This window comes from Anolis carolinensis, unplaced genomic scaffold (genome assembly GCF_035594765.1).
Source record: "Anolis carolinensis isolate JA03-04 unplaced genomic scaffold, rAnoCar3.1.pri scaffold_9, whole genome shotgun sequence".
NCBI lineage: Eukaryota > Metazoa > Chordata > Lepidosauria > Squamata > Dactyloidae > Anolis > Anolis carolinensis.
This window is the reverse complement of record NW_026943820.1, coordinates 18,677,915-18,702,878: the sequence shown is the minus strand read 5'-3', so window position 1 is coordinate 18,702,878 and position 24,964 is coordinate 18,677,915. Positions and strand designations below refer to the sequence as shown.

Here is a 24,964-nt window from a genome sequence, read left to right as displayed (position 1 = left end):
TGAGAACTGGGACTCCTTGGCACCCAAGCGTTGTAATTGGAGATCAGCTGTTACGAACAGTGCAGTGGGTTTTGAAAAGGCACAAATCGAGGGCAAAATGGGCCAAGAGGAAGAAAAAAGCTGAGGGGGAAAAGGAAGGGGCCCGAGGCAAGTGAGGTCTATATATCTGTGGAATAATGTCCAGGGTGTGAGAAAGAACTCTTTGTCTGTTTGAGGGAAGTGTGAGTGTTGCAATTGGCCACCTTGATTATTTGTTTTTATTTATTTACTTACAGTATTTATATTCCGCCCTTCTCACCCCGAAGGGGACTCAGGGCGGATCACATTACACATATTAGGCAAACATTCAATGCCTTAACATAGAACAAAGACAGAAGACAAACGCAGGCTCCGAGCTGGCCTCGAACTCATGACCTCTTGGTCAGAGTGATTTGTTGCACCTGGCAGCTGGCTTGCTCACCAGCCTGCACCACAGCCCGGGCCTTAGCACTGAATGGGCTTGCAGCTTCAAAGCCTGGCTGCTTCCTGCCTGGAGGAATCCTTTGTCAGGAGGTGTTAGCTGGCCCTGATTGTATCATGTCTGGAATTCCCCCTTTTGAGTGTTGTTCTTTATTTACTGTCCTAATTTGAGAATTTAAAAAATACCTATAGCCAGGTTTTGTTCATTTTCATGGTTTCCTCCTTTCTGTTGAAATTGCCCACATGCTTGTGAATTTCAATGGCTTCTCTGTGTAGTCAGAGTAGTCCAGCATTTCTGTGTTCTCAAATAATATCCTGTGTTCAGGTTGGTTCATCAAGTGCTCTGCTATGGCTGACTTCTCTGGTTGAATTAGTCTGCAGTGCCTTTCATGTTCCTTGATTCGTGTTTGGGCACTTGCCTAGTTTCCAACACTTGCCCACTTGCTTAGTTTATTTATTTATTTCAATTATTTATACCCCACCCTTCTCACCCGAGGGGACTCAGGGCGGCTTACAAGTGGCAATTGATGCCGTTACACTGTTATACAATGAACTAAAATGTTAAAACAGTTAAAACAGTCATAAAATACAATATAGTAAAGGTAAAGGTTTCCCTTGACGTTAGGTCCAGTCATGTCTGACTCTGGGGGTTGGTGCTCATCTCCATTTCTAAGCCGAAGAGCCGGCGTTGTCCGTAGACACCTCCAAGGTCATGTGGCCGGCATGACTACATGGAGCCCCGTTACCTTCCCGCCGGAGCGGTACCTATTGATCTACTCACATTTGCATGTTTTTGAACTGCTAGGTTGGCAGGAGCTGGAGCTAACAGCGGCTGCTCAAGCCACTCCCAGGATTTGAACCTGGGACCTTTCGGTCTGCAAGTTCAGCAGCTCATTGCTTTAACTCACTTTGCCACCGGGGCTCCATAAAATACAATATACAAAGTTTAAAACAATGCAAAGTGCATTAGTTTCCAACAGACCTCACAACGTCCGAGGATGCCTGCCATAGATGTGGGTGAAACATCAGGAGAGAATGCTTCTGAAACATGGCCACACAGCCCAGAAAACTCACAGCAAACCAGTGATTCCAAAACCTTCAACAAACACACTACAAAATCTGTTGAGTATCTGTCTTGGAAACAATAACTGTGTTTTTTTCTGGTGACCATCTTCGCTTGATGAAGAATAAATGTCCATGTTCTTCATCAAAGGATAGAACTGTTTTTGGAGTGGGAACTGAGAACTGTAAGCTTTGAATAGGCAGAACAACCAAAGGGGACAGAGCCAGAAGAAAAGTGTTCTTTCTTCTCTGCCTAGAATGCTTTCAGAGGCAAAAGAGAGATACTTCTTGCAAAATAACTGAACTGATTGATAAAAAGGCACTTCTGAAATTAGAATGGAATCAAACCTAAAATTTGGGAAAACTCCCAAATTCCTTGCCAGCATAGCCATTGGATTCCCCAAAACACAGGGGGGCTTCATCTCCTGATCGGGGCAATAGTGTGGGGTGGGGAAAAGGTCAGAATCCCTTCATCTTGGTAACAGGTCTCTTCTTTATCTATCTATCTATCTATCTATCTATCTATCTATCTATCTATATAAAAGAGTGATGGCATCACGGCGACCCACAAAACAGCAAAACTACAGCCCCCCCAACCTCAAAATTTGACAACACAACCCATCATCCATGCCTCTAGGTTGATACAACAAAAAGAAAAGAAAAATAAAGTCCTAATTAGAGTGAGAGGAATAATTGCTTTTATCCAATTGCTGCCAGTTAGAAGGCTAAGCTCCTCCAACTTGGTCTCCTAGCAACCCAATAAAAAACAATAAAAAACACTAAAAATAATTAAAAACACAAAAAAATTAATACAATGAAATACTATAATAACAGAAAATAACTAAAACTAATACAAGAAAATAATAAAATATAATAAATAAAAAGATAACTTACAATAAAATTAATTAAAAAATACAAATAACGTCACATAAAAATTACACAACAATTTTTAACCAATACCACCAACACTTTGCCACAGCAACGCGTGGCCGGGCACAGCTAGTATATATATATAAAAGGATAATGGTGTTGCTCCACCGGGCAAAACAACAAAACTAAAGGCCCCCCAACCTAGAAAATTGACAACACAACACCTAATCCACGTCTCTACGTTCTTACAAACAAATGTAATGTGCATAATTAGGACCAAGTTAACAACAAAACCACTGGGCCAAATCACACCAAACTTGGCCACAACACTTATCACTTTCCAAGGAGTGACCTTGCAGCTTCAAAGCTTGGCTGCTTCATACCTAGGGGACTCTCTTGTTAGCCAGCCTGAATACCATTGAATAGCCTTGCAACTTCAAAGCCTGGCTGTTTCATCCCTAAGGGAATCCCCTCTAGGCCACCTTGAAGCCACCAAGAAAACGCCACTTAGGACTATGCCACAGCAACGCATGGCCAGGCACAGCTAGTTTGGCTATATTTCTGTTCTATTTCTAATCAGGTGTGATGCCAGAAATCTCATTTTGTTGGAAAAGTTTCCCTCTTGTTTGACAGCCAGCAATGATCGAGACAGTAACTGAGGAGTCCTGACCGTAACACATTAAGGAACAGAAGCAGCAGCAGCATTTTTTTTCCTTCAAAAAGTCATTTATTGAACTTTTTTTAAACATTATTCAAAAATGAAAGGTTAAGATTGTAGATAAAAAGAAGGGGGAAATAATATCATGGTGTAAAAGGCAAAAACAAAATAAAACCTAAAGGACTTATTCTGACCCATGAACAAGCTCACCCCCTCCCCTCTCCCAGAATGGATGCAGCTTTCCAAGATGAGTGGGCTTCATGAACTGGTCACACTGCTTCCTCAATTCAAAAACCAAGCCTCACCAGGGCTGCTGCAATTCTACACCCTGTTCTTACTTTGGACGGGAACTTCTGGCCTTTTTCCTTTCATTGGGCACATCTACCCCTTTCCCCATGATATGAGAGGGCAAATTTGCAGAGCACACTCCTCTCTATCCCCCCAAATCCTTAAGAAGGGTCTCGTGCTATAAAATGGGAGGACTGGATTTAATCTCTCTTTCTCTCCCCAACATTAAATTGTACAAAGAGAGGCAGATGTAGGGTGGGTTTTTTTTGGGGGGGGGGGGGGGTTGCTTGCACAGAGAAATAAAATGTACTTCAGGTTATACAAGTAACACAGCTGGACTTGGACAGCCCCTTATATCCATTTATACATGTCGCGTGGGTGCATTTTTCTCCTTACTTGAACTTTTAGAAAACGAAAAGGAAAAAAGCAGCCACATTTGGTTAGCAATGGTGGGTGCCATCACACAAGACTGGTCAAAAGGCCTTGTTAGGAGATGTTAGGCGTGACCAGGCCTTGGAGCATGATCATGAGCCGGCGAGCAGGCTTGCTCAGGCTGTTATGAGGCTCGGCCTGCAGGAACTGGAAGAGCTTCTGTCGCACCTGGTTCATCACTGAGCCCATGTGGTCACGCGTGATGGGGTCGCTGTGGTCTAGGTGCATCACCGCCTCCTCCAGGTAACTGCATACAAAATAACACAATGCATGCGTTGAGAGTGCGTGAACATGGGTTCCAAAACCACACAGAGATTAGAGACACAGGAAGAGATCCCAAGAGTCCAACCCCTTTTGCCATCCAGGAAAAGCACAATCCAAGCACCCTCGACAGATGGCCATCCAGCCTGTATTTAAAAGCCTCCAATGACACAGCTCCACCATGTCTCCTGCAACATCACTTGGGAGCCTCTCAATATATACAATATAATAATTTATTTATTTATTTATTTTTATTACATCACTTCTACCCCGCCCTTCTCACCCATCAGGGGACTCAGGGCGGCTTACAATATAAGCATACATATCAAAAAACAGTTTTCATCAAATTTAAAAATCCATCAAGATTAAAAATTACAATAAAATTAAGAATATACATTAAAATATACATAATTATACATTTAAATGTACATTTAAGGCACTTTCCGTGTCCAGGTGGGGATTGTCAGTAGGTCATATATTCATATATGATATACCTATTATCATATATAATATACAGAAATAATAACATCATAATGTAATACGTAGTTCTGGTATATTGTATGTAGTATTAATAATGCCGTAATATAATATATTGCATATACTACAACTTATGATATGGTACAACATGTAATACTAATAGTATAAAGTACTGGTAGGTAAAGGTAAAGGTTTCCCCTGACGTTAAGTCCAGTTGTGTCCGACTCTGGGGGTTGGTGCTCATCTCCATTTCTAAGCCGAAGAGCCGGCGTTGTCCGTAGACACCTCCAAGGTCATGTGGCCGGCATGACTGCATGGAGCACCCTTACCTTCCTGCTGGAGCTGTACCTATTTATCTACTCACATTTGCATGTTTTCGAACTGCTAGGTTGGCAGGAGCTGGGGCTAACAGCGGGTGCTCATTCCGCTCCCGGGATTTGAACCTGGGACCTTCCGATCTGCAAATTCAGCAGCTCAGCGCTTTAACACATTGTGCCACCGGAGGCTCCCAAAAAAAGTACTGGTAGTGTGTTATATATATTGCAATATAATAATATCGTACAATATAATAATATATAATATGATAATTGTATATTATATATCACATATAATATTACTAGTAATATTGCAGTATAATGTGTTATTATTTTTGATATAGATGTGGATTTGTTTTTGGGATTTCGGGTGTTGGTTATTTTTGTCTTTGTTCAACTTCCCACGGCATTGAATGTTTGCTGATATCTGTTATAAACTGCCTTGAGTCCCCTCGGGGAGTTAGGGTGGGATATAAATAAAGTTTTATTATTATTTTATTAAAGAAGGAGCATCTACTTGACTCCAAGGCAGAGAGTCCCACTGTTGAACAGTTCTTATGGTTAGGAAGTTCTTTCTAACGTTCAGGTGGAATCACCTTCCCTATAATTTGAACCCATTGCTTTGTGTCCTAATCTCCAGGAGCAACTGGTTCAAATTGCAGGAAAGGAGATATCCAACAAAGATACAGAGCCAAAGTTATGGGTTATGGAAAGCTATAATCCAAAAGATTTAGAAGCAACGGATTATGACTAAAGTACTGGAAAGAGGAAGACTCCACAATATCTTGGTGTTTCCCAAAAAATAAAGGAAGAAACAGGTTTCTGGCTTTTATTAATGCAATGCTGTGCATGACAGTGAAATGTGGGCAAAGTTTGTTAATCTCTGAAACAAAATAGACACCATATTTCACCACAAAATAGTCACACCTTTGAAAAAAAGGGGAGTATGAATAATATGCGATGAAATAAAATAGGGGTTTCAGCATCCTTTACAGCACTTTTATATGTCCACAACTAACAAAACACAAAGTTACAGAAATGCAATTATGTCTTTTACTGAAAGAAGCAATTTCTCACCATTTCGCCATACTCACTTAAGTTTAAGTTCTGTCCGAGCTCCTAAATCTGAAGAAAGCTGCTGGATGAGGGACAGGAGGACAGGCTGGGACAATGGACAGGGATGCTGCCCAAACACTTGCTGAGGGTCAACCATCTCACAAACATAGAGGACCAGGTTCAAATCTGCTGCAGTGAGAGCCTGCAAGACAGAAGGGAGTGCACAACCCAACTGCATGACGGGAAATCTGTATCTCTGTATAGCATTAAGCTACTGGATCAGGTCATTTTATTTGTAATGTTTTACAGATTAATCGGTAGTTTTGAATTGCATTTAACTCTGGGTTGTTGTGAGATTTCCGGGTTGTATGGCCATGTTCCATAAGCATTTTCTCCTGATGTTTCACCTGCATCTATGGCAGGTATCTTCAGAGGTTGTGAGGTATGTTGGAAATGATGCAAGTGGGGTTTATATATCTGGAATGTTCAGGGTGGGAGAAAAACCTCTTGTTTGTTTGAGGCAGGTGTGAATGTTTCAATTGGCTACCTTGATTAGCATTGAACAGCCTTTCAGTTTCAAGGTCCTGCCTGGGGAAATCCTTTGTTGGGAGGTGTTAACTGGCCCTGATTGATTAATGTCTGGAATTCCCCTGTTTTCTGAGTGTAGTTCTTTATTTACTGTCCTGATTTTAGAGTTTTTAAATACCAGAAGCCAGATTTTGTTCATTTTCATGCTTGTGGACAATTTCAACAGAAATTGTTGAACACCACTCAGAAACCAGAGGAATTCCAGTCATGAATCAATCAGGGCCAGCTAACACCTCCCAACAAAGGATTCCCCCAGGCAGCAATCAGCCAGACCTTGAAAGGCTATTCAATGCTAATCAAACAGACAAGAGTTCTTTCTCTCATCTGGGACATTCCAGAGATACATAAACCCCTCTTGCTTAGTTTCCAACAGACCTCACAACCTCTGAGGCTGCCTGCCATAGATGCAGCTAAAACGTCAGGAAAAAATGCTTCTGAAACTTGTAAAACGCACAGCAACCCAGTGATTCTGGCCATGAAAGCCTTCAATAATACATTTAACATACTGATTTAATTATGCTTAACCCAGTAACTTGTAATTATTGCTCATCTCCTTTTCATTTGTAAATATTGCAAGTTGCTTTGGGAAGTCCTGTGGAAAGTGACATACAAATGAAGCTAAAATCAGTGACTATCGTCAAATAGTATAGTAGCAGACTTCATAAATTAATGGAGTACTATGTAAGTAAGTGTTCCCTTTTGTGCTCTTTGAATCTACCACCTGTCAGTGTATTGATCTGAGGAATACTGAAAGTATCATGGGAGAAACTTCCCTTTGAAGACCTGATCGGCCGCTCACATCTTTCGTGGGAGGATGAATAAGTACCTGCTGGAAGGCTTGATTCAGATGCCCCTGCTGTAACAGTTGCAGTACATGCGCTTGCTGGGATTGAAAGTCTAGATGAGTGGCAGGGATGGGGGTGCCTGCCGCAGAGCGCATGGCCTGCATGATGCTGGAGGTGACGGCCGCCTGCTGCTCCTTCATGGCCGTGCTCACTTCTCCCTTGATCACGCGCTGCACCTGAGCCAGGATGGAGTCTTGCATGCTGAAAGCAAAGGGAAATAAGAACACTTGGGAAGATCTTACACTGCCATGTGTGTGTGATGCATAAGCAGTAAGGATATATGTTGTGCACCCCTTCAGGTGTGGCATGTCTTGATTTGGACACAAAACATGGTCAAAGTCAAGCACAAAGCAAACCCCCCAGAGAACCCTCCTTCTCTTTAAAGCCAGATCTAGAATCACAGAGTTGGAAGAGATTACATGGGCTGTTCTGACACGTGCTGGGCCTGTAACTATTGTCTTTGTATAGGACGTATACTTTATGCCCAGCGGGAAGCCAGGGCACCTCAAAGAGAGGTTCTTGAGGATTTTCCTGAAGAAGGATAGTCCTTTGAGTCTTTAATGAGATAACAAAGTCTTTATTGTTGAACAAATAATAAATCTTCAAGGAGTCAAATAACATTTCAAGGTTTCCTTAATAAACTGTTGGCCCTTTCAGTCTTGTCCCCAGGGGACAGGCATTTGGCTTTGGATAACTGTGAAAACCCTCTTATAACCTCTCCCAGGCTATTATATGGGCCTAGCTGATGTGGGACCCACTACAGATTCCAAATGCGTCTGGGTATCAAGTGGACCTACCAACCAAGGCTTGTATATGTTTCAGCTGGGGTTCCGTGGATCTGTGGTGTTCTTCTCTCTCTGAGGTTTCTTTGGAAACTTTAGGGCTGTTTCCCTCAGGAGCTGTGAGGCTGAGAGGCTGTGAGCTCTTAGCCAGAACCTTTGAGACCTTTTCCCCTGAATTTCCGTTTCTGTTTTCTCGGATGTTCTATATTGTTATGTTATGTTATTGAGATATGAAGCTTTTCTACGGAACGAGCTGGTCTACGTCCTATAGCTTAACTTCCTTAAGTGAGATAGACTTAAAAATGGCTCCTTCCCTCCCAGAGCCCTGAACAAGGGGCGGAAACAAACTTGATGATTGACAGGGGGCCTGTCCTATGATTGCAAACATTAGCAGCAAGAAAATAAAGTCGGAGCTTCTGGTACAGCCGTACCAGCACATGGGCCATCTTGTCCAACCCCTTGCCATGCAAGAAAAGCACAATCAATGTATCCCTGACAGATGGCCACCCAACGTCTGTTTAAAAGCCTCCAAGAAAGGAGCTTCGCCCTAGAGAAAGCAGCAGGCCTTGACCAGGCTTGGCAGGTGTTGCAAGGGGAGGTTTGGGAAAGAACAAAGAATACAGAATAGCACCTTGCACCACATCCCGAAGAATGCGTGAACCACATTTACAGGCAAGTATTTTATCAAATGATGCCACATGTAGGCAAACAAAGAGAATCTTTGTATCCTATTTGTCCTATTAAATTTTTATGCTCAAGTATATAATGCACGGGTTAAATTCATGTATTCATATTTTTTTCGTTCTGTGTGAAGAGTAGGTCTATCCATATAGGGATAGGTATGGAATTAAATAGCACATTAAGGAGTCTAACAAAGCAGGATCACATCTTGAAATGTATTAACATTGTATTAACGAAGGATCCCTCCAGGCAGGAAGCAGCCAGGCTTTGAAGCTGAAAGGTCATTCAATGCTAATCAAGGTGGCCAATTGTAACATTCACACTTGCCTCAGATAGACAAGAGTCCTTTCTCCCACCCTGGACATTCCACAGATATATAAACTCCACTTGCCTACCATATTTTCCGGTGTGTATAAGACAATCCCCAACTTTTCGAGTTAAAATAACAGTTTTCAGATATTCACCATATAAGGCTACCCTTCCAAGTTTGCCTGTGCCTGGTGTAGCGGCAGCCATCCAACCTCCGCCCTCCAACCTTCCGGGAGTTGGAGGGCGGTGGGGAGTAGGGACCACCAGTGGGGCTTGATGCCTTTTTGTTTTGTCAGCCAAAAACCTCCATGTTTTGCCAGAGGCTCCTTCCTTGCCACCACCCTCTAACCCTCATGAAAACTAGGGGCAGGCCTCAGCTGCGGCAGGAAGGAAGGAGCCTCTGGCGAAGCATGGAGGTGGTTTTTGGTCCCTGCCTCTTGCCACCCTACAACCCTCATGAAAGCCAGGGGCGGGCCTCGGTTTTTGGTTGACAAAACAAAAAGGCAGCAAGCCCCACTGGTGGCCCCTGCCCCCCCCCCCCCGGCCGCCCTCCAACCGGCAGAGGTCTTTGCTATGGGATCCTGGGACGAGGTGAGGCCTTGGAGGAGGTGGAGCTTGGCAAGGCAATTGGAGGTCTGGCCCTCAGCAAACTCCAACTCCCATAAATCCATAGCTGCCGTATAAGACGACCCCCTGACTTTGGAGAAGATTTTCCTGGGTTAAAAAGTTGTCTTATACACTGGAAAATATGGTAGTTTCCAACATACCTCACATCCTCTGAGGATGCCTGCCACAGATGTGGGCAAAACGTCAGGAGAGAATGCTTCTAGAACATGGCCATACAGCCCAGAAACCTCACAGCAGTCCAGTGATTCCGGCCATGAAAGCCTTCGACAACACATTGCTCTATTTTCACTGTTCTAATATTGTGGCCCACCTTGGATGAGACATATTGGAAGAAGGGCAGGATATAAATTAAACAAATGCCCTATGAGGCTAAAAGAGCTGGGTCTGCTTAGCCTGCAGAAGAGAAGGCTGAGAGGAGACATTAGAGCCATGCTTCAATATCTGAAAAAATGCCACAAGGAAGAGGGAGCAGGCTTGTTTTCTGATACCCTAGAGACTAGGACATGGAACAATGGATTCAAATTACAAGGAATGCGATTTCACCTGAATATTAGGAATACCTTTCACACGGAGATGTGCATGTCACCCACCCACTCGAAACTCACTTGCCCACGATCACATGGAGCTGATGTTGCACCTCAGTGTGCACACTAGCTGCAATGGTGGACGCCATTTGGTCAGTGGTGCTCTGAAATGTGGTGATCAGCTGTCGTAGCTGGCCCAGCTGCGAGTCTCGGGCATCCTGGTCCCGGGCCTTCTTAGTCTTCATATGAGTCTCCAACTGCTGAATATCTATGCAAGGATTTAAAAACACTCAATCTTAGGGTGGGTACCATAAGAGAACAGGCATACAACTTAATCTAATGCACATGTATCAAACTCATGGCCCGCAGGCCAAATCTGGCCTGCCATGTCATTTGGTGTGGCCCTCCAGATGCTGGACTACAACTCCTGTAGACTCATTAGACATGACTAGAGCTGGGATACAGTAACATCTATTTAGTCATGACTCTGAGGTTTGGATTTAGATATAAGGCTTGTGGACAGGATGCATGACTTTTAAATGTCCTTTAACTTTTCCCCAACCTCAGAACCGTAAGTGCTATTGGGTTGTATGTCCCATTATCCCCAATCCACACGGGCAGAGAGTTGAAAGTGCAGTTCAATAACATCTGGAGACCCAAACTGGGTAAAGAGCAACTGGCCATTATGTAAAACTTATCCAAGCCTCGCTTATCCAAGCCTCTGGATAATCCAAGCCATTTTTGTAGTCAATGTTGTCAATATATCATGATATTTTGGCGCTAAATTCGTAAATACAGTAATTACAACATAACATTGGTGCGTATTGAACTACTTTTTCTGTCAAATTTGTTGTATAACATGAAGTTTTGGTGCTTAATTTGTAAAATCATAACCTAATTTGATGTTTAATAGGCTTTTCCTTAATCTCTCCTTATTATCCAAGATATTCACTTATCCAAGCTTCTGCCGGCCCGTTTAGCTTGGATAAGTGAGACTCTACTGTATATGTATATACGGTATGTATGTGTGTGTGTATATATATATATATATACACACACACACACACACACACACACACACATATGTATATATATATATACACATACATATATATATGTGTGTGTGTTTATATATATATACAATATAATTTACAATAATATATAATAATTATAACATATTGTATATACATATAATATTCATAATATTGTATTGTAATATGATATAATACTAATAATACAATATAATAATATTAATTATATATTATATTTTACATGTAATATTACTAATAATATTACAATATATTGATACAGTACAATATAGTAATTTATTACCAGTATTGTACTATTGCTAATATAATATTGTATGTAAATTTAATTTGTAAGCCGCTCTGAGTCCCCTTCGGGGTGAGAAGGGCGGCATATAAATGTAGCAAATAAATAATAAATAAATAACCATAAGACAGATGTGGCCCTCAATGGAAATAGGTTTGACAGCCCTGTGGTCTATTTTATTTCTACTGTGTTACAATACTGACCTGGATGAACCAGCAGCAACCACCTAGGAAGCTTTACAACACTGCTCAAATTAAACACCCTGTAACATGCTTTATTAGACATCTATATGGCCAGCTCCATTTCCAAAGATTCAGGGCAACGAAAATCAATCAATATCCCCTCTAAAATGTCACCAGAACTCCACTTTGGCTCTTTAAAAAGATATTAGGCCTCCTGAACCTCCCAATTAACTGTAAACCCTACAAGTCTCTCAAAGCTTTCTAAAAATACAAATTCTCAAAGGGGGGAAAATTTCATAGTTGTGAAGGAATTGTTGAGAACATCCCCCCAGAGAGGCCATACATGGTGTAATTAAAAAGACACTCCTTCCTACTTTACTCTACAACTGATTGCCCAGTGCACCAGGTCAGGCTGTGTGTGAATGACATACATTCTTGGGTGCCTTGCTTAAAGGTGTCATTGATTTGCTGGAACATTGACTGACAGCTCTTCTCAAAAGCAGGCAGCACCACACTCTGAAACGCTTCCCGATATGCAGATTGCATGGGTCCTTGCAAGGTATCAGCTGCTGCCCGGGCAATAGCATCCGTTAAGTTCTGAAATAAAAGCACAGGCTCAGCCTATGTATTCAAGATGGTTTATTCCTGTCCCTCCTTATTCCTGAAGGACAGCAGGAGCATAAAGAGGAACATAAGAGTCACTGAAGGGCCAGATGTGATCAAAGGTCTGTACTTCCTCCACCTTTGAAAATCCCTCTCCCGGTCATGCAGAAACATGCACTACAGTGAACATGAAAGATGCCCACTCAACCGCCATTGAAAGGCCTCCAAGGAAGGAGTACTCATCCCTCTAAGACGGGCTTGTAAAGAAGTATGAATTTTAGTTTACAGATGTCATGTTTAATTGTGTTTTAAAAGTCATGTTTAACTGTGTTTAAAAAAATGGGGGTTAATATTTCAGTTACTCTGCACCATGAGTTGGTTGCCATGGAGAAGGGGGCGGAGCCAACTGGGTTAGATGAAGAGAGAGCAGAATTTGAAAGGAAACTCAGTCAGTCAGTGTGCGTGGTCAGAGAACCACAGAGAAAGTTGATTTTAGTGTGGGCTCTGTTGAAGCTCAGGGAAGGCTGATCCTAAGTTAGGGGATCAGGGATAAAATAAGTTTGGTGACTTATTTTAAGGTAGTCTGTAATTGGAGGAATTGCAGTTAGGACTGATTCTCAGTTGGAGAATCAGGGTGGCTCAAAGGTTGGATTTGAGTCAGTTTAAAATAAGTTTGGTGGCTTATTTTAAGGTAGTCTGTCTCCTGACTAGGAACAGATATTCTGTGATTGAAGTGGAATTTTAGGAAGTTTGAATCACCTCATTCTGTTATTGCAATTGTTAAGGAAAGTGCCTGTAAGTGAGAATTGTAACTATTAAGCTTGTGCCTGAATAAACTTGTTGTTGTTCTCTCAAACATCTCAGTCTCTGTCAAGAATAAACAAGAAGAAAGAAAGAAAAACAAAATTTAAAAAGTCTCCTCTCTAAGTAGCCAGTGGCTAAATCCGATGATCCCCTTTGTAATTTGGTGGCAGCATTATAAAACCTCTATAATTTGGTGGCAGCTTTTAAATAAAAACATCATCCTTCTCCACATCTCCGCAATCGGTGTCAGAGGTGGGATTAAAAAGTAATCCCCCTGCATGAGATCTCCACAGTTGAACAGTTCTTAGAGCAAAGAATGTTCAAGGCTGAACCTCTTTTTTAAAAAAATGTTAATCCAATAGTTTATGTTGTAGTCCCTGGAGCAACAGAAAACAACCTCACTCCGTCTTCCATATTCTTCAGATATTGATTCATGACTGTCATGTTACCTCTAAGGCTCCTCTACTTCAAGCTAAACAAGTTATTCCTCATAAAGCTGTCATGAAAATATGATGTGCAGATTTAATAAATGTGGGAATGAATGAAATGTATGGAATGAATGAATGAATGAGAGCTAATAATTTTGAAGACACCATTCTAAAAGATTAAGGCCTGCAACGACTAACTGCCTGCTTGATGAACTATTAAAAATTGCCGAACTATGATAAGAACTGTGACAGTGATAAGAGAAATGTTTACATATATTTACAACTGTCAACATTTGCTGACTTGATGAACTTTTGGGGAAAAACAACCTGTTTACATTAATTAGAGACAATGACTCTTTTAAGTTAAGGAAATGTTTACAATGTTAAGAAGGAAGTCAACACAAGTTTACGTTGTTACCAACACCAATCAAGGAGAGTCAACATCTGCCAAAAAACTGAGATGGAATCAACATGTTCCAGGATGGAAGAAGTTTATCATAATTTACAACTTTGGGACAAAATCAGTGACATATTGCTATATAACAGATCTTATGACAATCCAAAAAGGGTGGCAGACCAGAGGTATCTGGCCAACCCGCTATGCTCTGCTCCATTGGGAAGGAGTGAGATAATGTACTTTGAAGAGTGTCAGATCTGCAAGGAAAAGCAGAATTCTGGTGACTTGCCTCCTTTTATCAAGAGGAGATAAAGGAGTGTGTTTTGGAGTCATTTTACATTGCAGGAAGTCAGTTTCTGCTACAGGAGAAACAGGGATTCTGATCCTTGGCATTCTTCTTAGGGAAAGGATGCACTTTGGTGTTTTATGAAGTTTTAGAAGCTTTGGTACGTTGGCAGGTTGCAAAGGAAGCAGGGCCTGGCCAAAAAGGATATGGTAATATTTAGATGCACAACGATGACTGAATGCTTAGATGTTGTGTGTGAACGCTGAGTAAAAATGTAAACCCTCTTTTGTCTGTTTGTTAGCCGATGTAACTGTAGTCTGTGAATCCAATGTAGTTACCTAGAATCTGTATGTCTAATGTCATTCTTTGTGTAAACGTTCTGATATACCCTCTCACACTGGAAATTGCAATAAAAAGAACCTTTGTTTTAAAAAGTATTCATGACAAAGCTTTGGTTATCTAGATTTCCCTTCCCTAGATATGTTCTAGTTTGCTACCCTGTTTCCCCGAAAATAAGACATCCCCATAAAATAAGACCTAGTAGAGGTTTTGCTGAATTGCTAAATATAAGGCCTCCCCCGAAAATAAGACCTTGTTTGGAAACATGCCCGCTGAACAGAACACCAGAGCATGCAGGATCGGAAAAGGTACATAGATTGTTGTACATGGAAATAATGGTAGTAACAAGAAATTCTTGGTAGGATTCTGGTTATGCTGGTCTGTGATGACAACTACTGTACAGTATATAATAAATGTTCATTTTTTGTTCAACAATAAATGTGAATTCTTCTCCATGAAAAAATAAGACATCCCCTGAAAATAAGACCTAGCGCAACTTTGGGAGCCAAAATTAATATAAGACACTGTCTTATTTTCGGGGAAACACTGTAATATCCTTATCAATATCACGGTGACACAGGCAATAAGAGAAAGTATAGGCTGACAAGGTAGATAGGCTGACAACATTGTTAGAAGACTATACCAAACCACAGACTAGATTTCTCCTATTTCCAAGCTAACAGACAAAGGGAACTTGTTTGCCGCAATTCAACCCCATTTGTTACCTTTGATTTCACTAGTTTGGTGACATTCTCCTTCAATGTCCCCTCAATGGCAGTCAGCTTGTTTGCAATGGTGTTACTCAGCTGCCCAGTGACAGGATCCAAGGTCTTGGAAATGCCTGGTTATCGTAAGATGGCAAAAATAAAGTGATCAGCTTCCCACTCCCACTCTTTTCCCTGTAAATGGCAAGGCATAGGATGATGGGAGCAAAAACAGATGAGCCATTCCTGTAAATTAAGTGATAGGAAACAGGTAGCCTTCCCCATACATATAGACTGCAGCTCTCATCGTCCCTCACTCCTGGCTTTGCTGGCTATGGCTGGTGGGAGCTATAGTGCAACTTCCATACTCAAATGTGTGGATCCACATATTTACTAACCTTATTGTAAATTACAGCATTTATCTTTCCTGTATAGTTAATGCTGGAAATCCCCTGCACAAGTTTATAGTCCTCATCACAGCAACTATTGCCTGTCTGCCTGTTCCTCCATTATCTCCTCCTAATTTGTTGGTTAGACTGATACTTCTCAGGGACACACCTTTTTTATTCAAAATTTCCTGACCTCATGGCAAGCCCGAGTCGTGTTTTGTTCTTCTCCTGTGAGCATGAAGAGAGGCAAGATGTCTCTAGAGAACTAGATAGTGAGATAGCTAGGCCCTTACTTACCCATACAGAAATGGAGTTCTTTCAATAGTCTTTCATAAGCTTTAAAGCTTGACTGTGTTTGAATATTGCTGAAGCTCATTCACTCTACTGCTAGCTCAAGAAGCTTCTGTTGTGCTGAAACTGCTGTTGTTGCTGCTTTATATTTATATAGTTGTTGCTGGATTGATCTATCTGTCCATTCCATAATAGTCCCATTGTTGTTGTCTTGCCATTTTATACAGCACTTTATTGTCCATTCAACTTGAGATTTCCTTTCTCATTTCGTAATACTCTGCATTTCACCTGGGATCTACGAATTAGTCTCCTGTTTTTAACACTGTATCCTGCTTGTTGATTTTAATGATTGTTTTTATTGATGTTGATGTTTTTTACTGGGATAATTGTTTTATTGCTTTGTTACTGTTATTTGTTTGTTTTATCGGGCCTGGCCCCATGTAAGCCGCCCCGAGTCCCTTCGGGGAGATGGGGCGGGGTATAAAAATAAAGTTATTATTAAGTTATTATTATTATATTTTAAAATAATTTTTCTTTTTAAAAATTACCCAACAGTTGAAACGTCTTGAGACGTTGCATCTGTTGATAGTCATCTCTATCACTCCTGGTGAGATAAAGAAGAGCAACCCATCCAATTTCAGGCAGTTTGCCCTTTCATTGCTGGCACGAAACCATCTCAAGAGGAGAGAGAAACTGAGAAGGGAAGAGAATTGCATCCTCTTCTTTGTGAAAAATTTGGAAACCAGGAGTTGGTTCCATCTTTTTTGCAGACATCCCAAGGTCACCTCTACTTTCAAAACAAGCTCCAAAATGTTATGTCACAGGCTTTCATGGCAGGAATCACTGGGTCAAAAGATTTCCCCAGGCAGGAAGCAGCCACGCTTTGAAGCTGAAAGGCCATTCAATGCTAATCAATGTAGTCAATTGCAACATTCTCACTTGTCTCAAGCAGACAAGAGTTCTTTCTCCCGCCCTGGGCATTCCACAGATACAGTATATAAACCTCACTTGCCTAGTTTCCAACAGACCTCACAACCTCTTGAGGATGCCTGCCATAGATGTGGGTGAAACGCCAGGAGAGAATGCTTCTGGAACATGGCCACACAGCCCAGAAAACTCACAGCAACCCAACCTCCAAAATGACTGCTAGAAAAAGCCGCAGTGTGCCACTTACAGGGCGGCACCACCTTCTTCATCTCTTCACGGATGCATCTTTCCAGCCGATTGCAAGCAGCCGTGGAGAGGGACTGGGAAAGTTGTTGGAAGAGATGCTCCTGCAGTTGCCCACCGCGCTGCTGCCCTTCAGCTAAGGCCTGGTCCAGCCTCCGCTCTGGAACCAACAGAATTAAGGAACACAAAGAAACTGGCAAGGACTCAGGTTCAAATCCTGGCTAACATCTTCTAGCCTGTTCAGTTGTAAAGGTTCCAAGGGAAAAGAAGAGGGGTTTGTAGAATGAAAGGGGGAAAGAGAATGGAGTAGCTGCTGTGACAAGTGAAAGGATTCGCAAATATGCCCTGTTGGAGTGGAAGGAGGACGAGGACTGATCTCCCTAAATGGGAACATCAGAAGGTCTTGTACTCCCTGTCTGTTGGAGCAAGTTGGAGGAGCAACCTATAGATGACCTGCTTGGAAATATAACTATCAAGAATCCAATATTTTCCTTGCCTAGAAAAATTTACCATATATACTCGAAGATAAAATGAGTTTTTCAGTCCTTTTTGAGGGCAGAAAAAGCCTCCCTTGGTTTATAATGGGGTCAAGGCTGGGCAGCGGAGCCTGGAGGCTATTGCTTGATATATTTCTCTCTCCTCTTCTCCTCCCTTAACAGTGTGTTTTCTTTTCCAAAGCCTCCTTTGCTTTTAACCAAGGGAATGTTTTGAAAAGGGAAAGGAGAGGGAGGAAGAAGGAAAATATATATCCATTAATCTTATAAAAGCATTTTCCTCTGAAATATTTGTTAATCTCTCCTATAGATATATAGAGATGTCTAGATCAGTGATGGCCAACCTATGACATGCGTGTCAGCACTGACACGCCTAGCCATTTTTGCTGACACGCTGCCGCATGCAGATTGATTGGATGACTATGTCTTTTGTGGCCAAATTTGGTGTGATTTGGTCCAGTGGTTTTGTTGTTTACTCCATGGGAATTATGCACATTACATTTATATATAAATATAATCATTCTATTATTATTCTATTATTATTGTAGTATATTATTATATTATTACTATTATATTATTATTATATTATTCATTATTCATGACTACATTGAAACTAAAATAGAGAGAAATCAGCGTGGAAACTGCAAGAGGTACCATAGATTGTTGTACATGGAAATAATGGTAGTAAATAGTTTTTAATTAAATACAGTTATATATTACATTTATATATTTTTGTTATTTAAACTATATATATTGTGAAATTATGGGGGTTTTTTTCTCGAAGTGACACACCACCCAAGTCATGCTAAGTTTTTTGGTGAATTTTGACTCACCAAGTGCAAAAGGTTGCCCATCATTGGTCTAGATAGATATAAACATAGATATATAGGGCATGCAAATACTGCAGGAGGGAATGCACATATAAACAGAGAATCAGGGGGAAATGCATATGTGAAATTAGTATATATAATTATAGATGTACTGTATATCTAGTTCTGCATTGTTTATATAGGCAATAAATGTTTCCCTGTTACTATGCTGGAAGCCGGCCTGAGTCCCCATAGGGAGATAGGACAGGATACAAATGTAGTTTTTATTATTATTATTATTATTGTTGTAAAGTTATTGTTCATACCATATTGTTTTTGTTGATCCTACTTTTTCACTTACAGAGCAAGTTTACTATTTTTCTTTGAAATACGGTAAATACTCAAAAACATTTAATCTACTGATGCCTCAATTGATGTAATTTTATTGGTATCTATTTTTATTTTGAAATTTAATAATAGCTGCTGCATTTCCCACTCTCAGCTTATACCTAAGTCAATAGGTTTTCCTAGTTTTTTTGTGATAAAATTAGGTGCCTCGGCTTATATTCGGGTCGGTTTATACTCAAGTATATACGGTACTCACAAAAACATTAAAAAGGTGGGATGCAAGGTGACATGGGCAAAGAATGCAATCTCAGGCCCCAAAGACTCTCACTGAATACGACAAACTACAAGTTAAAAGCATTTTCTTAGAAAGGATACGTTCCTGCTCTTGCTGGGAATCTGCCACTCGCTCTATGTGGCCCATAAGGGAGCTCTGCACAGCATCCAAGTGATCGCTTAACCTCTGCATTAGCTCCATTTGGTTCTGTCTCAGTTCAGCAATTTCCCTCTGTTGGCTCCTCAGAAGCGATATCAGTTCATCCTGGTACTCTGAAGCAACCTGAGGAAAGAGGAGGCCATGCTCTGTGAGTTTTAGCACATCCTGCGGTGTTGTACAGAAGGAAATAATACACACGCAATTCAAACTCACTAGCAAGGAATTGACAAATCTCAAGGCAAAGATATGGCAATGTTTAAGACCAACATGCTAACCCCAGGTTTGCGTGAGTTTATCCCAAATGAGTTCTACATCATGCAAACTGCAAGCAAATGTAATGAAAGTGGAATCCAAAGTTGCATTTCAGAAAGAATCTCAGTCTCAAAGTACAGTGTCTTGATACTTGGTAAGTCAAAAACCAGGGCAAAACAGCACAGAATATGTCAACTTGGTGGTCGGGGTGCGTGCTGGGTGGGTTTCTTCAAACACCATCGATCGTCTACGCCAGCACCCTGATGAATTGGTGAACCGGCTGTCTCACCAATTCCTGTTCAATGTCAGACTCAAACACATCAGTAGTCTAAAGTCCAAACATTTATTCAATATCTATAATACATATTTACAAAGCATAGCAAAAACCATCGCTCTGAGCTGGCATTCTTCTATAGCCTCTCGCCTCGGCAAGCACAGCTCAACACACACAGAGATAAGAAAGCACATTCCTCAGTCCGAAGAAAGTTCCGACCTCCAAAGGCCGGAAATCATGCCTGATAGGTCATAGCAGGCTGTCAGTCTAACTAGCCTGCTGTTAACTGTTTCATTGCTGAAACACACACTCTTGCCTAACAGCAGAAAACACTTGATTTACATTTTATACACATACAACCATAATCCAACAGAATATTCAAGTTAATTGACTGATTTCTTCCCTTAATATGGATTTCAATAGTTTGACATTTTACTAAGTAGGTTACCAGCCTGATACTTTCGGGTTTAGCGTGTGTTGGTGAAGTGAGGATAATAAGGCAAATATTAAAATGCAGATCATGTGAGTTTCCAGCGTGACATAGCTGTAGTTTGTGAAAAGTGAGCCAATGCAAGGTCATACTTTGATGCAGAAAATGCTTTTGGATTATTTGAAAAGATCTCTCCTTAAGGTCACCCCTGCATTTCTGGACTCCCAAAACAAAATAAAGATAATGATATGGAATCATCTATCAACATTCTAATGAATGATAACATATCATAGCTAATTAAGATACAAAGGAGAGACGTCCTTTACTATTCTACCCACTTTTGTTTTATCTTTTTGAGCCCTGAAACTATGCAATTCTAGAAGAAAGAGATCAGAAGTATATCCATGGAGAGGATGACGGAGCCACTTTGTTATATACAAAAACTCAGGAAGAGACACTAACCTGCTGATCAAAAGATCTTGGGGACTGAGTTACATCCCTGGAACTAAAGAGAAGATACATGATCACCATCAATAACAACAACGACGAAACACAAATTATAACAACTCTTACAAAAATAAAATCCATACAAAAATTCCATACAGCCTACTTGAGGGACTTTATCTCCTTCTACCAACCCACTCCAGCCCTGAGATCCTCAGGAGAGGCTCTTCTCTCGGTCCCACCACCATCGCAGGCGCGTTTGGTGGGAACGAGAGGGCATTTTTGGTGGTGACCCCGTGACTCTGGAACTCCCTCTCTAATGAGATATGATCAGCCCCCTTCTTACTGGCTTTTTGTTCGCAAATTAAAACCTTTCCGTGGAGCCAGGCCTTTCTAGACAAATGAAAATAGGCACGGTCAGTCGGATAAATTTTTGAAAATATTTGACAAATAACTTCAGGGGGTTATGGATATCTTTAAACAGTGTTTGTTGTAAGTTTTACATTTGTTTTATTTGATATGGGGCTGGGCTGTGGCGCAGGCTGGTAAACAGCTGCTGCAATAAATCACTCTGACCATGAGGTCATGAGTTCGAGGCCAGCCGGTGGCGGGGTGAGCACCCGCCAATTAAAAATAAAATATAGCCCCTGCTCGTTGCTGACCTAGCAACCCGAAATATAGTTGCATCTATCAAGTAGGAAATAAGGTACCACTTATAAAAGTGGGGAGGCAAGTTTAACTAATTTACAACGTTGGAATGAGGAAGTGAGGAAGTGCCATCAGAGTGGATGATGAAGCAGCTGCTCCCCCCTGTGGCCAGAATAGAACATCCCCCAGGAGAAAGTTAAATTGCCTCTGCGTCTGTCTGTTGTCTCTGTCTCGGTTCAATGTGTTTATGGGCATTGAATGTTTGCCCTATATGTACATAATGTGATCCGGCCTGAGTCCCCTTCGGGGTGAGAAGGGCGGAATATAAATACTGTAAATAATAAATAAATAAATAAATATGTTAATTGGGTTTTTTATATCGGGATATGTTTTAATTGATCATGTATTGCTGTCAGATGTATTTGTATGAATTTTATATGTTGTACGCCACTTTGAATCCCACCCACGGGAAAAACGTGGGATAGAAATGAATTAATAATAATAATAATTCATAGGCCTGAATACTGTTGGCAATCCTAACCATGGTAGATGTAGGATCACTGGGACTGACATGAGTGTTGTCTCACAATTCAGCAATGGCTAGAATCATAGAGTTGGAAGGCACCACAAGGGTTCTCCCTTCTGCCATGCAGGAATACACAATCAAAGCACTCTCACTAGATGGACATCCAGCTTCTGTATAAAATCTTAAGAGAAGGAGGCTCTACCACACTCTGAAGTAGCATATTATACAGCTCTTACAAACAGGATTTTTTCTTAATGTTTAGGTAGAATTTCTTTTCTTGTAATTTGACTTCATCATTGCTTCATGTCCTGGTCACTGGAACAGCAGAAAACCAGTTTGTTCCTTCTCCAATATGAAATCCTTTCAAATAGTTGAACATGTTACCTCTTAACCTCCTCTTCTACAAGCTAAATATATTGAGTTCCCTAAGCTGCTGCTCATGGGGCATGGTTTCCAAATCTGACTATTTTGATCACCCTTCTTTGAATATGTTCCAGCTTGTCACAATATCCTTCTTGAATGGTAGTATCTAGAACTGGACACGGTGTTTAAGGCGCAATTTAATCAGAAGAGAATAGAGTGAAATTATGTTGCTGTAGACCCTGTACACCTATAGATGCAGCCTATTATTATTATTATTATTATTATTATTATTATTATTATTATTCCGCTTTTTCTCTCCATATGGAGACTCAAAGCAGCTCACAACAAAAAGCATTGCAAAACAACTTAAAATATACAAACATCATTAGAAGTATATAAAATCAGAGTATCGAGTATACATGTGAGATTCTCATTTAATTGTTTAGAAGCAGGAGTTGTAATTCATTTACTCTTTTTCATATAGTAGAGCCCAGATTAAATGTGAGCAATATATTACGGGATATGTGTGGTCTGGAGCCCCCAGTGGCACAGCATGTTAAAGTGCTGAGCTGCTGAACTTGCGAACCAAAAGATTGCAGGTTCAAATCCGGGGAGCGGAGTGAGTGCCAGCTATTAGCCCCAGCTTCTGCCAACCTAGCAGTTCGAAAACATGCAAATGTGAGTAGATTCCTGTTCTTTTGACTGTTCAAGTAAGAAGTGTGGAAAACGGTTAATGTAGCAAGTTGTGTTTCTTCCCAATCTTTGAGGCCACATGCTTACCCATCATCTTTCTTCCCTTTCCTCTTAAGCTTTGGGGAGACGCGTGGAGAGACCTTGGCTTTCCAGTCCTTCACAGGCAGCCTCTGGGCAGCTGCTTTGGCACTATATCCACCTGATGCAGAGGCCAAGCCTGCAACTTCATCGTCATGATCACTGCAGAGGAAAGGGGAAAATGGCAGTACTGCTAAAGAACTCCAGTAATCCAATTTCAGCATATCAGGTATGTGTGCTAAGTTTGGTCCAGATCCATCGGTGTTTGGATTCACAGTGCGCTCTGGATGTAGGTGAACTACAACTCCCCCAAATCAAGATGAATTTCCCCCAAAGACCTCCAGTATTTTTTGCTGGTCATGAGGGCTCTTTGTGCCAAGTTTGGTCCAATTCCATCTTTGGTGGAGTTCAGAGGACTCCTCATTGACTGCAGGTGAACTATACATCTCAGTACCTACAACTCCAAAATGTCCAGGCCAATTCCCCTCAAAACCCACCAGTATTCAAATTTGGGCATATCGGGTATGCATGGCAAGTTTGGTCCAGATCCATCATTGTTTGGGTTCATAGTGAGCTCTGGATGTAGGTGAACTACAACCCCTATAAATCCCACCAAAGACTGGCAGTATTTTTTCTTGGTCATGGGGGCTGTGTGCCAAGTTAGTTCCAGGTCCATCATTGATAAGAGTTCAGAGTGCTCTTGGATTGCAGGTGAACTATACATCCCAGTCCCTACAACTCCTATAAAACATGGTGAATACTCCCCAAACCTCTCTAGTATTTTCAATTGCTGATCAATTCCTCTGTTTACTGTGTGCCATAGAAAAGAATAGGAAAGGGATATAGGATATGGGTGGGGTCATGCAAATTCCACACCAATAGAGTCAGAAACACTGGGATGTCTGTGGTGGAGGAAAAACAGAAAATCTAGGAAGAAACTGTCCCTGTATGAAAGCCTTCACTTGGTTCGGGGGCAGGATGATTCTTGAGAAAAACACTGACAAGGGCCTTGGACATGTTCATGTCACTCACTATAACCTGCAATGTCATTGGAGAGAGGGCCATTGGTGTCTCCCAAGTAGTGGGAGCTATAGCTGTTTGTGGAAGCAGGAGCTTGTCTGTGTTAAGTGGACAACCCAGCCATACAAACACATGCATATTTTCACTTTTATTACGTGTATAGATATGTGGCATAAGGGCTGCATAGAATAAATGCAATTAATACAAGCCCCTCACTTTGAATTTGCAAAGAGAGATAATCTAGTGCCCACAGTGAATCCCCAGTGATGATTCGACTGTAATGAAAGAGTCACAATTTCCCTGGCCATTGTCACACAACAGACAAACATTCTTAAGGTCTTTGGTAAAGAAAGAAAAACTTACATCTTGGAAGTTACATTTAAAAACTAAAAACCAAGTTCGTACTCGTTAAGATCCTGAATCATACCTATAAGCATATGTATTCAGTGTTGTTTAGTTTGATTCTGAATTGTACAATCCCAAAGTTCATTAGCTTCAACTGAATTCAGTACTGCTACATGGAAGGAGAGGTGAAATAGAGAGATCTTCATGTTCATACCTTTGCTCAGCATTGGCATCTTGACTATCATGCAACAGGTGGTAACTGTGCCTGTGATAAGGACCCTTGTGTTTTTCTTCAACTTCATTCCTGGGGCTAAGAAAAAAGAAGGGATCGTTCCATCAGACCATTGGATCAATTCAATTAAAAAAAATTAAATACATAAGGACTAAAGAAACACAAAGGAAAATACTGACTAAATGGCATAGCACCCCATTTAAATTAGCTCATGTATCTAAATCAATTTCAAAATTGTGTTGGCACAGATGTGGACAAATTGGCTCTTGTATGCATATGCGGTGGGAATGTGACAAAGTATAAAATTTTATAACAAGGTAAAGAAAGAAATAGGAGAATTATTAGGAATTTTTCCTAATTTTTCACCCAGAAACCAAACAAGAATGAAAACACTAAGGATTGGGCAGAAATTATAAA

The 24,964-nt window shown here is 41.0% G+C and overlaps 1 protein-coding gene across 1 annotated transcript in view; it reads right to left on the bottom strand.

Annotated features, from left to right (window-relative positions):
• Positions 1-3,609: 3,609 nt before the first annotated feature.
• The window catches only part of edc4 (enhancer of mRNA decapping 4), a 47,094-nt gene continuing 25,739 nt past the window's right edge, over positions 3,610-24,964 (bottom strand). The window contains exons 19-29 of the mRNA XM_062961517.1: positions 24,530-24,625; positions 22,960-23,112; positions 20,661-20,703; positions 19,185-19,365; positions 17,163-17,318; positions 15,330-15,445; positions 12,179-12,344; positions 10,315-10,501; positions 7,292-7,511; positions 5,916-6,079; positions 3,610-4,016 (exon numbers count right to left, since the gene is read on the bottom strand). Of these exons, the coding sequence (XP_062817587.1) occupies positions 3,824-4,016; positions 5,916-6,079; positions 7,292-7,511; positions 10,315-10,501; positions 12,179-12,344; positions 15,330-15,445; positions 17,163-17,318; positions 19,185-19,365; positions 20,661-20,703; positions 22,960-23,112; positions 24,530-24,625 (1,675 nt within the window). The 3' untranslated portion in view covers positions 3,610-3,823. The remainder of the gene's footprint in view (positions 4,017-5,915; positions 6,080-7,291; positions 7,512-10,314; positions 10,502-12,178; positions 12,345-15,329; positions 15,446-17,162; positions 17,319-19,184; positions 19,366-20,660; positions 20,704-22,959; positions 23,113-24,529; positions 24,626-24,964) is intronic.